This window comes from Lissotriton vulgaris, chromosome 6 (assembly GCF_964263255.1).
Source record: "Lissotriton vulgaris chromosome 6, aLisVul1.2, whole genome shotgun sequence".
Lineage (NCBI taxonomy): Eukaryota > Metazoa > Chordata > Amphibia > Caudata > Salamandridae > Lissotriton > Lissotriton vulgaris.
The window spans coordinates 218,420,209-218,436,681 of NC_141694.1; the positions used below are offsets into that span (position 1 = coordinate 218,420,209).

At 44.0% G+C, this 16,473-nt stretch overlaps 1 protein-coding gene across 1 annotated transcript in view; it reads right to left on the minus strand.

Moving 5' to 3' along the window:
• Positions 1-16,230, minus strand: part of LOC147707040 (protein eva-1 homolog C-like) — a 739,660-nt gene extending 723,430 nt beyond the window's left edge. The window contains exon 1 of the mRNA XM_086926252.1: positions 16,028-16,230. Coding sequence (XP_086782378.1) covers positions 16,028-16,127 — 100 coding nt within the window. The 5' untranslated portion in view covers positions 16,128-16,230. The remainder of the gene's footprint in view (positions 1-16,027) is intronic.
• Between the last annotated feature and the right edge of the window lie 243 nt (positions 16,231-16,473).

The following is a 16,473-nucleotide window of genomic DNA, read 5'->3' on the forward strand; positions in this document are numbered from 1 at the left end:
CCAAAGGCTGAAACATGTTGACCTCTTTTTAACAATACCAATGCAATGCACTAGAATCCCTTATCAATTCGCAAAGTGCATCCATAATTTTTAACTCTAGTCCAAACCCAGACTTATTAAAGTGTTCTTGTCTGGCTTTCCGGATTTTTTATTAATCACACCACTACCCCCCACTTTCCACGATCACTACTGCCTTAAACCTTAAGGCAAACCTCCTGGTGGAGGGTGCACAAGACAAAAAATGACTCAATGATTACGCACGCACGTGTAGAAAAGCGGGGACACAGTATATACCGCAAAAGAGAGACCATCACTATCAATATACACGTGTATGAGAGTCATATATGTTTGGGAGATACCAGGTCCTTGACTTGTGAGCCCAAGGTTTAAGCAGGACCAGTGATCCTTTCCCCCTTCTGATTATAAAGTTACCTACGGAGAATGAAAGGATTCTCACTCTGCCTCCCCCACCCCCATGATTATACATGTCAAGCAGCGAACAGCTGTGGGAGAAAATCGCATAGGCACTAACAAAAGCCTTTAACACTATACTGCCTACAAAACGTATCAGCATGGCAGGAAGTTTGGGACTCAGTTATACAACTGAGGACTATGATGAAATTTTGGCAAGACCACCTCTACTCATAGAAGGTGACCTCAACCAGACTCTGTCCTCAACGGCAGAATGGGACGAGTTAAGCGAAATAAAGAAAGAGCAAGTAAGAACAGCAGTGCATGGTATAATAATGACCGAGTACCTCCGAGTGAATGCTGCACCAAGAGGTCTATGGGTGACGAATGCACCACGGATTTTCCTAAAAGACCTGGCATTTAGGAAGGATTGGTCTTCCATATCCTGGAAATGTACCAGAGACTACCTGGTATTAATAATAAAAACGGCAACTAGACTTACGGATGAACTCGCGGTCAAGATCGAGATCTTGGAAACAAAACTGAACAACACAATCAACATAACCATCTACAAAACACGTCTTGACGAAATTAATAAAGAAATGAAAGACAGTCAAGAATACCTAACGCAGACGAAATTGCAAAAGTTGGCAAAAGAACTAAAAAGATTCTCTTTGGAACGCATTCACCGCTACAGCAGCAAAGACTACAAACCCAATGACAATTCAGACACGACCAGTATGTCTTCAGACAATAGCTCAGATCAGAGCGGAGACGAAACAACAATCAGAGGCCGTGGGAACTTTAGGAACAAAAGAGGACAACGAAGAGGTCGAGGCAACTATTGGCGCCCCCCTTTTTTCCATGAGAATATGCAAGGAATACCATTCCACCCATTCAATCCTCAGTTCCAAGGTTGGCCAAATCCATATTTCCAAGTACCCATGAATCATCAAATGCCACCACAAGGGGCCCAAAACTATCAACAGAGCCGTCCTTTTTTAGGGAATGGCCAGAACAATCGAAGGTCAAGACAAAAAGGAGTGACCTAGTCCGACCAAGCTCGACAGGTCCAAACCAGGAGCGTTACCAAAGCCAACACAGGACAAGGTCCGACAATCTAATAGTCAACTTGACAGGATTAGAACTAACAGAGAACCAGACCAGTGTCCTGAACAAAGGATTAGGGTATGTGCCAACCCCAAAAACAGACGTCTTCAAAACGAAATGCGAACTCGCCAACTTTTGCCGCACACTGAAACTGAAAGCTTTTTTCAAAGGAGAATAACAACCCCAAGAAGGAGATACAACTCTAAGAAGAAAATCTACCTTTTGCCCGCTTAACTCACAAATCCCCATTGAAATAAGTACATTTGAACAGGCCATTATGAAAGAAGTTGAAGAATTGAATCATCAACCTCAAAAAACTTTCCAGAACCTAACAAAAGCAGAAAAAGCTGCTCTGACAGAACTAAAAGACAATCATGACATAGTCATAAAGCCTGCGGACAAAGGCGGAGGGATTGTCATACTCACAACAGAAGGATATGATAGACAATGCATGGACTTACTGGCAGACACTAAATTCTATCAAGTGATTACAACCGACCCAACAGCGCGCCTACAAAGAACAATATCACTAATGATTGAAGAAGCAGAATGTAACAACTGGATATCAAAAAAAGAGGCGGACTATTTAGTAACAAAAACACCAGTCACGCCATACTTTTATTCTCTGCCCAAGACGCACAAAGACAAGATGCCACCACCAGGAAGACCAATTGTCTCGGGGATCAATTCTATTTTAGAGCCACTATCGCAATTTGCGGACCAGTACTTGAGACCACTGGTCCAAGCCACTCCTACTTACCTAAAAGACACACGAGACTTGATCAATATGTTACAAAACTTCGAGTACTCGGAAAGTTGTATGCTTCTAGTAGGACTGGACGTCGAAAGTCTCTATACAAGCCTTCCGCAACAGAAAACTTTAGAGACTCTCGAAACCATCTTGTTCAACATTGACTGGCCACACCGGACCCCAAGACATTTCGTATTAGAATGTTGTAGATTGGCCCTTATGGAAAAAAAATTCCAATACAAAGACACCCTCTACCTCCAGCAACATGGAACATCTATGGGCAGCACCTTTGCGCCTAGCGTAGCGGGTCTGTATGTGAGCACTTTTGAACAGACCTATGTACACAACGCACACAACCCCTTCTCTCGTCATATACTCTTTTGGAAGAGATATATTGACGACATCTTCCTAATCTGGAGAGGGGACAATTCGTCACTAACAGATTTCCACAGGTGGCTGAACGATCAGGACGAATGCCTTAAGTTCACATTCACATCCAATGCACAGAGCCTGGACTTCTTGGACATCACCATTTTTGCCAAGGAAAACAGCCTACAAACAAGAACGTTTTTCAAACCCACTGCAAAAAACAGTCTACTATCCTTCAACAGTTTTCACCCCCGCCCGCTAAGAGAAAACCTTCCGTACAGCCAGTTCTTACGGCTAAGAAGAAATTGCAGCTCAATAAATGACTATAAAACTCAAGCAAAAGATCTCTGTGAGAAACTAACAACTAGAGACTACCCAAAAAGAATAATCAACTCCTGTGCGAAACGAGCCAGAAATCAACCGAGAGAATCTCTCCTCGAAAGTCACCCAAAACAGACTGAAGACAGGACTACGTGCGTAACAACGCCCAATAACAAATCAGGTGAAAAAAATAATCAACCGCAACTGGAAGATTATAACATCAAACACCCTGACCTGGCCAAAACCAAGATTCGCGAACAAAAGGAGCACCAATATCAAGGATCTGCTGGTCCACACGAGACCTCCACCAAGAAAAAAGAAACAACAACCAGGCCTCTGGAATAATCCTCCAATCACTGGACACTATCCTTGTGGTTCCTGCGTAGCCTGTGCCACTACAAAACCAACAAAAGAACTGCAATTACTCCCAAACATGTTATGGAAATTGAAAAGACATACCAACTGTAATACCAGCCACGTGGTATATATGATTACATGCCCGTGCAACATGAGATATATTGGGATGACATGCCGAAAAGTGAAACAGAGACTCGGTGAACACAGGAGTAATGTTAACTGTCAGAAAAGCACAACCAAGATGTCATCACACTACAAAGAAAAACAACACACTGTTAATGATCTCCACTGGGTGATCCTGGAAAGCCTTGAGACAATCGACAGAAACGCGGAAAACATACTGTTCGAGAAAGAACAACGTTGGGTTCATAGGTTAAAAACAGATACCCTAGGCCTGAACGATTCTGTTCCATGGTTATCTCTCAACAGATGATTTGAGACTTCAACTTCCTACAATCCACCGAAATAGGGTACCCCAATGGCCCAGTATCTCTGCCCATCCTTGGTGATCACCAAATATGTACTCTACTAGTGATCCCAAAAAATTAAGCCCAATACTGTAGTTCAAAAAGACCCATCAAATAAAATCTCTGCATTCCTTCTTAAAGCGCAACAATTTATGAGCCCACTCTAGCCCCTCTCACTAAATGAGATACAAAATAACACTGTTTCCTTTATATACAAAATTCCCCCATTTCTTTATTTATGAATTATTCACAAGAACCGATTTGCACTCCTTTTAATTACCAATATAATGGTGGGTTTAATTCAAAAGAGACCTTCGGCACCAATTGCTGAAGTATTTCTTTTATTTTCACCGCCACGGAGTTAAAATCGACCGGGAACCGCATCACTCTGCAGTTCCGGGTGAGGACAGGCAGAGTCAGCACATGCTGCCGGGACCGAGTAAGAAGGCACTAAGGTACTGGGTAAACCTAGACACATTCAACACACGGGAAACCGTAAGTAAATAAAGCGCACTCAATAACTTCCCCTTTCTGATACCTTGCAGTAAGGCCTCTCTCGATCAGCCTAAATCCCAGAGGGAGCAATTTCCAAAGTAAGACAAGGTATGCGCATTTTTAAAGAGCGTGCGCAGCGTATTGAGCATGAATGCAGCCACGCTAAACCAACGACTCGTGGAAAACCTCATTGGCACCATTAGCACGCCTTTAACTCCCATAACCACATCCTTGGAATACTCAGAATGTATGCAGTGACACAGAACATCCGCACTGTTTAGCGTATTTCACTATAGACCACGCACAGTGAAATTGTTAGAACTATGGGCACTTCACTACAGTATTATTGTCAGAACTATGGGCACCTCAATATAAGTCGAAACGAAGCATGAGAATGGAAGAGTTGACGCCCGAAATGAGTATGACGGGAAGTATTGCCATTTTCTAGTTCCTTATATAAAAATTAAGGTACTATTGTACATAATTATGTGTTTCTCCATACCCTTTCTCCCTATTTGTCGTTGTCTGTGTGCGTGTTTTTTACTTTTGCAGGTACAATGAAACCTTAAAGTCACGAAGAATCAGGTCAATATTCCTTTATTCTTCTCACAGTTTTCTCACCACTCACTAATCCCCATTGGTCCTGACGAAAGCCTATAGATCTACTGACTACCAAAGGCTGAAACATGTTGACCTCTTTTTAACAATACCAATGCAATGCACTAGAATCCCTTATCAATTCGCAAAGTGCATCCATAATTTTTAACTCTAGTCCGAACCCAGACTTATTAAAGTGTTCTTGTCTGGCTTTCCGGATTTTTTATTAATCACACCACTACCCCCCACTTTCCACGATCACTACTGCCTTAAACCTTAAGGCAAACCTCCTGGTGGAGGGTGCACAAGACAAAAAATGACTCAATGATTACGCACGCACGTGTAGAAAAGCAGGGACACAGTATATACCGCAAAAGAGAGACCATCACTATCAATATACACGTGTATGAGAGTCATATATGTTTGGGAGATACCAGGTCCTTGACTTGTGAGCCCAAGGTTTAAGCAGGACCAGTGATCCTTTCCCCCTTCTGATTATAAAGTTACCTACGGAGACTGAAAGGATTCTCACTCTGCCTCCCCCACCCCCATGATTATACACACTCCTGATGAATCCTAAAATGCCTCCTATCCGGGGCCACCAATGGAGGGACAGCGATTGCATCAGGATTTATATGGCAAAGAAATGCAAATTATGAGGTCATTCGAGACGAGTTTTTCAGCATAGGATGAAATTAAAAACATATTATGTCGCACATTCTATAGCAGTTTATGCAGTCTGAAGTGTTAACCCACATTGAAAGTTATGGCATCTGAATTCTATAAGACTACATAGTGTCCAAAGCTGTAGAAGTGTAAATATTCAGCGTATGGTATGAAAAAATTGCATTAATCTATAACTGACGATTTCACTTTGAAAGGATGCAACAGATCATCATTTTATTGAAACTGTCCTTTCTACTTCCCACAGTTAAAACAGTTTGGTGGAAATATGTACACTATGGAATTCAGCAAAAATTGAGTGTATACACATCTTGTAATAAACGGAGTGTCACATTTATTCTGTGCACTCCAGTTATATTTCACAACGTATCTTTACACTTCACTCAGTGTGATCTCTGGAAAACACTAAAGAAACAACCCTGCTGAATCACATAGTACATTCCATATTTATTATGTACATTTTTCACTGGACAGTGTTTTGGGAGTCAATACACCAGACCTAAAAAATAGATGCAACGTGTTCAGAATTCTTCTAAACTAGAGCGCTTTTGAAATAGATTTCGTTTTGACAATGGTGACTGTGATGGAAGCAGGAATTTGTGTGAATATTAAGACAAAATATATTGATGACTAAGAAGGAATTATTATTTCCTCCATTTGTGATTACACTTAAATATCCAAAATGTTGTTTCATGCTGCAGACAAAGCATTTCACTCAGTATCTCATTTGGGAATGTCTATACCATCTTGGCCAAATGATCACCTAAGAACCTAATCCAGCAATCAACGTGTTGAAGGGTGAACAGAAAACCTTTGCAAGGTGGTGGTGTTTCACCCCAGTGTGACATTTTTTATAACTTTGTATCCCTTTGATCTAGAAACAATTCTTTTTTGTTAAAATTTCAAATGTATTAAGCAGATGGACGATTATGTTGCAAATTCAAAGCCACTGTTACATAATCATGCAAGGTCAAGAGTTCCTTCTCCTACTGAACTGATACTGTGGTGGGACTGAGAAAGTGGTGTTTACAGCACCCATCAAAAGTGTCGCACTGGGACAAAAGATAGGCCCTGGCTCCAAAATAAAGTGTCACCTACACCAGAAAAAAAAAGTTGCCCATGTTATTAAAAGGTGACGCTTATTTGCAAATCTTGGCAGCTTGTGACATCTCTTATTTGTTTTAACATATTTTATTGAGTTTACAATTCACAACCATTGGCATAACTGACATTACATTTTGATCTGGCATGTTCCTGAAGCGATAGTACAGAACAACAAGTCCTACTTAGAACTAATAAGCTACATCTCAACATTTGTAACAGATGCTCTGGTGCTCACAACCTCCCCGCCATGGTAGACAAGAGCTATCATATAACCACCACATCAACTGTTCCCATTCAAGGCGTGCTACGGCCAAGGACAGACCATCGTCTGCTTTCATCACCATCCAATAGCATTTGAGAAAGAACGTAAAACACATTTGACTTACCCTACCGTTGTTAAGTGCTGTAGATAAGCATACATGGCGGTGCTTACGAGGGGGTAATTGAAAAAGATTAATCTCTAATCAGATAAAGTTCAAACAGTGCTACCTTGTGACATATCTCCTTGATGGTCTTTGAGGGGTGTGGGAAAACACGTTTCTGGTTGCTGCTGGCATGGTTTGTGGATTTTAAATGTAATTACCCAAGGTGACACCACCTGTGTCACAGGCCCACCTCCCCCAAAATTGGCAGAGCTTACACAGTGATTGCCCCGTGCCACCTGCTGGCTGTACAGTAATAGAGCAGGTTGGGTGCTGCCAAAATCCGACTCAAGGGAGCAAAAAAAACTGCCCACGGAACTTAAAAAAATACAGCCTGCACACTGACCTGTCAGGGCGGCCCATCTACCAATGCCAGATTTGCAGACGGGGAATGAATCATACATTCACCCCCAGTCAAGAGGTATCTGGGTTGAATCCATCATCATTCTTTAGCTCACTTCGCCACCCCAGTTCAAACCCAGCCATATGCAAATCAGTCTTGATCCTGTTCCTCATGGGAAGAGTTCAGCCCGAACTGACAAGCCAGGTCCTCCCTGGACCAGAAACAAGCATCCTTGGACTGATTTGAAGACCGGCCAATCCAATAGTGCCCACTAACAGAAAACACACAAAAAAGCTTCACCCTGAACTGCAAGGGCGAGTTTTAATACAGTGTGCCAGGGGCAGATAAAACCAGTTACAAATGTAATTGCAAGAGATGTACACAAGTAACTGCAACATTGTGTAGGTTTTCTTTCTTTACAAACAAATTTACTTTCGAATGCAGAAAGGAGAGTATATGCTGGAGATCACACTCAAATGGTGTTTCAGTGCGAGACAAAACTTTTAACTGTGGGTGAATAATATTTCCTTGGTATCCACTGAACTGACTTGTAAAAACATTTTAAATGTGTCTACAGCAATATGTAAGTATGTTAACTCTGCAACTCTGGGCAATAGCTTGCTTAATCTCCACAACGGCCCCCACAACGCTAAGGATGCCTGGCCTCCACCTTGGGGGTGCCCAGGAGTGGACGCCTCACAGGGAAAGCCAGGATGGGTTCCACAGCGGTATTCGTACAAGCGCCTTGAGACCCTTGCGGGTGAGTAGTGCGCTATACAAGTATCAATTTACATTACATTTACATTACATTACATTTACATTTAACTGTGGTAATGTTTAAATAATAAGACCACAGATTATGGCTCATAAAAATCCCTTTTCTCATGCAAAATGCAGAACAAACAACTTTTTCAATGCAACATAATTTGTTCGAATCTGCCACATATTTTGGTGTAGTCTTGTCCAAATGTCTCTCCTAAAGTAACTGAGTCACACAAAGTGCCATACAAGTGTTAAATGCCGATATTACAATGCATACCCCAAGCCACAGAAACATACCCTCTCGACTACCACAGTGAGTGAGATGCCCCCATCTCACTTATACAGCAGTTTCTGCTAACCACAACAAAACGTGACTTTTGTTTATCATGCACCTCGATAAAGATAGTTTCTTCCTTAGAATTGTCGTAGGGAATTGGCTGTCCATCAAATCACTAACCAAGGGCAAATCCAGGGGATGATTATAAACAAAGGGGTTGCCCCGGACAGATTGAATCAGAATAACATATAAAGAGACCACAACAAAAACAAATGTGACCCTCACTCATTATAAAGTGTGTCTCCCAGGAGCATGTACTCCTTGCGTAACTGTCTTCTGAAAACAGAAAGTTGAAATAAAGAATGTAAACTCCATCCTGAGGAAGGCAGCGGCTATTGGATTGTACTGAAACACCTCATTGGCAAAACTGGAGCTGTATTAAACTAAGAAGAGACTGAATGGGGACATATTTTAATGATCCTTCCCCTGACCGTGAACACAAAGCCAATCTCTATTACATTAGGTGACTCTATTACATTAGGTGAAATTACACGCCGGTTTCTCGTGCATACGCTGTTGGTCCGCACTCGGGTAGAGGTCATTTTATGTAATTCCATGATATTGGAATCCAGTGAAGAATTTGAGAAGTTCAGCTTTGGAGTCTAAACTCGAACACTATTTTAAATCAGAAAGAAGGGTGACTCCATTTTATTGTGAACATACTTAAGAAGTGAATATAATGGAAGCCTAGCTATAGCCCTGAAGAAGTCTGTGGCGAGAACCACAACAGATGAAACACGTGTTGGCGGCTAGACTATGTCTTGGAAGATTACACACTTGTGAATAAAAGAAGAAACAAAGAACTTTAAAATTACTTTACATGACTGTATTTATTTTTGGTGTTCTTGATCAGGATATGTTGTGAATTTGTTGTATAGACTCTATTACATTAGGTGAAATTAAATCTAAATGTAAGATAAAGGCAGTGAAATATATATATACTAGCAGCCCGTCCCGACCTTGTCCGGGAGCAACAGGCTTCCCCGCCCGACATTGTCCAGCAGCCCGGGCCCCCGCCCGGCCCGTACACCGCCTGCCCTGACCCCCGCCTGCATTCTCTTTTCTCCTGCAGCCCAGGCCCCCGCCTAGCCCGTCCCCCGCCCAGCCCGCCCCCTGCCTGCCCCGACATGGGTCCCCTTACCTCAGCCGCCGCTCTTCCCGCCTGTCCGCTGCTTGCACCGCTGCTGGCCTGTCTGCTGCTCCTCACGTCACCGCTCCTCCCCCGCGCCATGTCCGCCGCTCCCTTACCTCAGCCGCCGCTCCTCCAGCCTGTCCGCTGCTCGCACCGCCGCTGGCCTGTCCGCTGCTCCTCACGTCACCGCTCCTCCCCGCGCCATGTCCGCCGCTCCACGTCGCGCTCCTGGACGCCGCTCCTCCCCGCGCTCCTGACGTGAGCATGCACGTCGCGGCCGCGCTAATTCGGAGGGACTACTTTTTCTTTTACTGTAAATTTTTTAAATAACGTTTATTTTTTATTTTTATAGCCTATAACCATCTACACACCCTGGCGATTCCAACGGTGTATCAGGTGTGTGGATTGGCGCTGTGCTTCCCGAGTTTACCCGTCTCAAAGGCTGAAAGTTCTTCCTTTATTATAGTAGTATAGATATATATAGATATATATAGATATATATATACACACGTACATATATTGTTGTTAATGTATATAATGGGTGTATTAACAAAAAAGAGAAATGCTACATGTATTATCAATTTGTCAGTATATGGCCAGAGTCTATTAGAAGGAAAGATTTGTTAGTAGTGATCTTATAATGAATGATTACATCATTGACTCTGAGTCAAAGGGACAATTTCTTTCAAAATGGGGTAATTATATGTTTAGAGCTGCACTAAGCACGTACAGTTATACAAACCTGCATCACCAGATAGCACAAACAGCAGACATGCTAGGTTTCACACACACAAGCACCATATTTTAGTGTATGTATGTTAGCAACTTAAAAAGCATGAACCTTTTTACAAAGCAATGGAATACAGAAATACAGAAAAAACATTAAAACTACAATGTGGGCGAGGTGCCGGGGAGCAGGTCCAGAGGGAGGGGTTAGCTGCTGGGTGAGGGGGACTGAGGTTGGGATCAGGCCTGCATGAGTGCTAGTAGCCACAAGCTTAAATAGAGACTGGATTAAGCCAAAGAGTTTGTGTCGGATGTTGATGGTGGGATAGAAGCACAGATTCTCTTCAGGGGTGTCTGGTCACAAGCAGTTTTCACTAAGTTCTTAATACAACTTTTCCAAAACATTGAGGGCACAGTAATTATGTTTTAAGAAATTAAATGATCCACAAGCCTTTTGTTGAAGAAATCCAAGATCCTTCCTCATCTGATTACATAGTATACGAACATCAGCAAAAGCAGTGATACATACGCAGGGGAGTTAACCTTACATAAAGGCACAAAGTCCAGTTACAAAACTATGCTGCCCAATCTCAGTGCCCAATTCCCACACACCATTTTATCAAGCCCACTAAATCAGCTGTGCGCAGGTTTGGTTGTAAATAGTTACTTCTTGCTTGCGAAGACAATGAACAGAATCTGACCAACACTCTTTCACTTTCTCATAGGCCAATCTATTGAAGTCATGCACTAGTTCCCTTTTTCAGTATTGTGGAACGCATCCGAGGTGAACTCAGCTTGCTACAACCAAGAATGCTTTTATTTTGTCTGTCTAAGGTTGGAAATAAGTCTATCTGTCTGCTCCGCCCACATTCAACGGGGCTGAATGTAGGATTAGAGCTAAAGAAACTTTTTGTTGCACTATTTCATTTATCATTCTGTTACTCTCTGGGAGTCTCTGCCTCTCCTTTGTCTGTCTGCGCCTAATTGGACAAGTTCCCTCGGCACGCTACCACTGCGGGTGGGTATGTGTGCGAATAGAGGCGTGAAGTAATGGTGCCAACAGAGGCAGGGGCGCAACAGTATATTATATATAGCTTTTTTATTTTGTTAATAAATTTGGCACCGTATGATAAATCTCCACAAAACTTTCTAAAAATGAGCTATTTTTTGACTAGTTTGTGCATGGAAAGTATCGGGCGATTGGTCAAGCGGGGGCCAAGAAAAAAGGGGGGTCACAAAATTCAATATCACCATCCATTTTCCACAGACTTCTTCAAAACCTGCTGAACTAAATTAAATCAAATTTGGCAGGAAGCTAGATCTTGGTCCGCAGATTGTGCTTTTTGTGATTTGGTGTGAATCCTTTCAGTAGTTTTTAAGAAATTAAGGGTAGAAAATATTTGTATATCTGGACGGTTGGGTCACTGAGAGGCTTGAGAGACTCTTGCGGGAGTCACAATTTTAAGAAGGAATGTTCTGATTGGCCATGGGAGCTTTATTTCCCGAGGGCAATATCGCTCCCGCAAGATTGGCTGTCAGCAACATGAGAAAAATGTTGCTGCAAACCGTTACTGGACTTGGGATTTAGACTACTGTCCTGAAGTACAAAAAGAAAAATAAGTATAATGGGTCAGTGTAGAGATACACTGACTCCCATGGGCCAATGGGGAGGGACCCAGAGGGACCCTCCCACCCAGCCCAAAACAAAAATTGGCAAAATATGCAAAGATCTTGTGGGACTCACGCGTGATTGGAATTCTTTTTATAAAGGGCAGCCCAACTGCATTTGTTACGTTTATGCGCCACGTAGCCCAACCCCAGGGCTACATTCGTATATGGAAGCGAAGCTGCTTGTCCCCCTTTCAGAGCCATTATAGGCCTCTGGAAACCTGCCCCCGGGCCGTAATCATCAAAAAAGGTGAGCGGGCCATGCGGTCCCCCACCCTTAGCCATTAAAAGCCACGGAGAGACCACACCTGGGCCGAAATTTGCATGTTAGGGGAGAGGAGAGTATGATCCCCCTCCCCAAGCCTCTAAAGGCCAAGGAGTGCCCACCCCAAGGATGAAATTACATAAAATGGGTTGGAGGCCTGCCCACATGTTGTGTCCCGCTTGGCAGGAGTATTTTTTAATCTTCTGCCAAGCATGAGCAAACATCAAGTCCTCTCCCATTAAGCGGAAGGTTTAAAAATGCACCCACCAGCTGGGAGCTGGCTTTTGATCTGTTCCCCTGCCCACGCTGATGGAGGCAAAGAAACTGATCAAATTATTGCTCTCACAGCCTGCATCCCCCCCAGGGGCCTTGCCCCCTCCCTGCAGCCCCCAACAAGAGTATAGTGGGTGCCCTGTGTGGGCTTCAGAGCACCCACCTATAGGTGTTAAGGGCCCCTGTTTATGGGGTCTCTGAGGCAAACATATAAGACATGTAACATTTCTATGTTTATATTGTAATTAATGTAATCTACAGGTCTCATATATTGGTATCACATTTTAAATTTTGTGATATATTTCTCTTTGTTTTTATTTATTGTACCATTATTAAGTAATTAATTTTAAAAAAATCAAAAACAGGCATTTTTCCAGTTTCAAAAGGGAAATTACTCAGCCACTAGATCACTATATCGTCCTATGAAATCCTTTATCTTGCATGGTAGCCCTGTCACATCTTAACCCTCCACAGGCAAATAAATGTGAACTACTTCTGTCGACTACTCGTTCTGTACCTGCCACAGCCCATTATATGTGTGGTACCTTCAGCCACTCCTGGCTTTTTAGCCAAACCGCACTTTGTGTTACAAAGACCACCTCAGTTCATGTCATTGCGACTTTTATGTGACGACCAAATGTATTCTGGGTATTGTAGTCTTGGTTTGCATACAGCGCACTAAATAAACTAACGCATCTGAGACCAGTTATTTGCAGGTAAAAAGCCCAGAAATTAAAACAGTGTCCTTAATGGCATGGAGTGAAGGAGTGACCTTACTTTGTGTGCAAGTTTTGCTGATTCCAGACTTACCCAATGTTGAAGTTTATATTCCAGCTTCGACATTGCAGTATATATGCTCTTGGCTTAAAAAAACTAGGATTGGCAGAAACGTCACGCATGGGGCCATTTGGAAGATATTTCTACACATGGCATCAGAGGGGTGAAATGGTGTATGCTGCTAAAGGCTAAGTAACTTTACACCGCCTCCTCTCCTGACAATAACGTAACAGGGATATTTGAAGGGTGTAGATTCACCCCAGGGCACTGACGGATAACAAATTCTTGCTTTTGCCCAACCCAACCAAAACGTCATTTTATCTACCTCAGAAAGATGAAAGGTTGAGTAGACCCACCTGAGTTTGGAAGTGAGGCCTTGGTGTCAAAGGATGCATGAGTCCAGTGGGCCGGCCACATTTGCTGCATATAGGGTCACACTGGCCCTTAATGTGCCAGAGGCCCTAAGTGGCCCAAGCCCCAAGGACCCAGAGGACTCCCAAGCTCCCTCCCTCACAGAGCTCCAGACGTGCATGTCTAAGGGGCATCTAATGGTCCGATAAGGCCCATTCATTCTATCAATGCACCTTCACTGCCTGGCCGCAGCCCTTCAATAAATGTCATCGCATTGCAAAAACATTGGTGCTTTCCGAGCGCAAGCAAATCCTCCGTGAATAGCAGGAAAAGGACTGCCCTGCCCCGAAGAAGGAGGAGGTCGGGGGGACTGGAGCAGGCAGGTCGGTCCCTTTCATTCCTCTGGGTGAATGGCGTGAGACCACTGTAGCCCAAGCCCCTCTCAATGGAAGGCCTGAGAAAGCACCTCCTTTTACCAAATAAAATCCCCTCAGTAAAATGCAAATTCCTCAGCTGGCAGGGACAGTGTGGAGAGACGAGGCGAGCGAGGACAGGCTGTGTTCCACCGAGCCCCTGAGCAGGGAGGGAGGCTGCAAACACCATGTCAACAAACGCTGCCAGGCAAACATTCCACTCACAGCATTTGTCACAACACCGACCACACTCGTAGAAAGGCCCGAGTGGCCAGGGAGCAGCTCTAAAATATTCTACTCATCAACAAAAAAAAACACAGATCACAAACAAACAACTCAGGAAGTGATTATACTACAACATATATGTGTTTTTAAGAATTAATATATTCAAGACTGGTGGAACTTCCAGAAGACCAGCTGTAAATGGTTTTTAGGGATCCTGGAATTTGCTCTATGCCACTGAACTAGTCCAGCATACAGTTCAGATAAAAGGCGACCAACTACATGCAAAAGTCACAAATAATGAAATTGAAACCAATTGGACTTTTTTCCAGCTGAACTGGATCCATTAGGACGCCCAGTGGTAACTGGTCAAGCACAGTTCCTCCACAGGCCATTCCAAAAACAAGAGAACATTGAACCATAATAGAGTATTTTGCTACCTTTACTTTTTTTTACTTATCATAACTGCAGTTACAAACTACGCCACAGAAATTGTCTTTTGATGCTGATCACAGGACAAAAAAAGAGAACTGAAACCGATTAGAACATTGATCACCTCCATTTTATATAAACAAGGAAGCGCTTAGAAGCTGGTACTTTGCATGTCCACAACTATAAACATTCCTAAATAATAATAGTTTTTTTCTTAAATAGCCTTTTCTGTGTGGCTGTTTCTGTTCCAGTTTTGCTGTTTTGTAGCGCTTTGAATGACAGGTGCAGCTATAACCAAACTCAGTAGTATAAATCTGGTTTTGTAAATATGAATGTATAAGTGCATTTACATTAAGGCTATTAATCACATTAATCAGGCTTGAATAAAATAGACTGCAGATACCATAGAGTGATATACTATATTGTAATATACAGAAAGTGTCATTAAGATTGACCTCACTGTTTAACCACATTTCCGAGTTGCAGGCCTCACAGCGCCGTAGAGACAGACAGCCAGCCACGACAGATGCTCAGTGTGCGCCTCTGCACGCGGGAGCCGAGCTCTAAGACGCCAGGAATGCGCTGCGAGGAGAGGCTGCCAGACTCAGCAGCACAATGCAGAAATGCCACACAGGATGAACGGCTGGCCTCTCCTGACCCCTCCGTCCAGCATGGTGCTTTCCGCGCCCACGGTCCGACGCAGCAGCGTCTTCAACAATACAACGTGCAAGGGGGGACGCCCCCTTCTGCAAGTCACTCCATTATATGTGTGACAACGAAACCGCTGTCACACTTTAGCGGCTTCAAAAAGCAACACAAGAGAAAACAGAAGCTGCAAACTATTAGAAGATAATAATAATAAAAGACCAGTTCTGCTCCCAATAAAACACCTCATCAGCTGCCTGTGCTGCCAGCCAACTCAACAAACCTGAAATATACCCTACAGCCACGGGTGTTCCTGCTGCAGAAGACAGTCATGAGCCCTGCACACAACACGGAAAACACAGCTTTCTCATGCTCTCATATAAAGTATGGAACAGCATCCACAGGTCAAGAACAGAGCATGTAAACACGTCCTACTATTGCCAGACACACCAGATTGGAACTACTGCACGAGGAAAATAAAACAGGTTCTTCAATAGCTCTCCACTGACTGAAAATACAAACACAACTACACCGTTCTCCAAGAAACGCGCACACAGCAGCCCAGGGGAGAGGTAGGTTCATGGAGCACCTACCTGAGAACTCGGGAGACGTCCTGGCGAAGTGGCTGCAGGCTGTGAGGTACACGACCCCCAGGAGCAGGGCAGGAGCCGGGCAGGGGCTTGGGGGGCCCATCCCGGAGCCCCGGCGCTGCTGCACTGACTGCACTCCACGGGGCGCTCAGACCGACCCTCGTCTCCCGCCAACCAGTCACTCCGCGGCGCAGACGGAGGCTGCTGGTCCCATCGCCAGGGCAGAGCGCAGGGATTCCCCGGTCCTCGACAACATGCCTCCCTCCCGGGAATGAATGGGACCGAGAACTCCCAGGCAGAAACTTCAGCGCACTTCAGAGCCCTACCTGAGGCGGCGCGGCGTCCGCGGGGTCCTAAGCACGGCCGTTCCTGCCACCAGCACCAGTGATGCAAAGGCCCCGACCCATCCGAAGGGGTCCGCGTGACGCAGCAGGCATCTGCTTGTATAC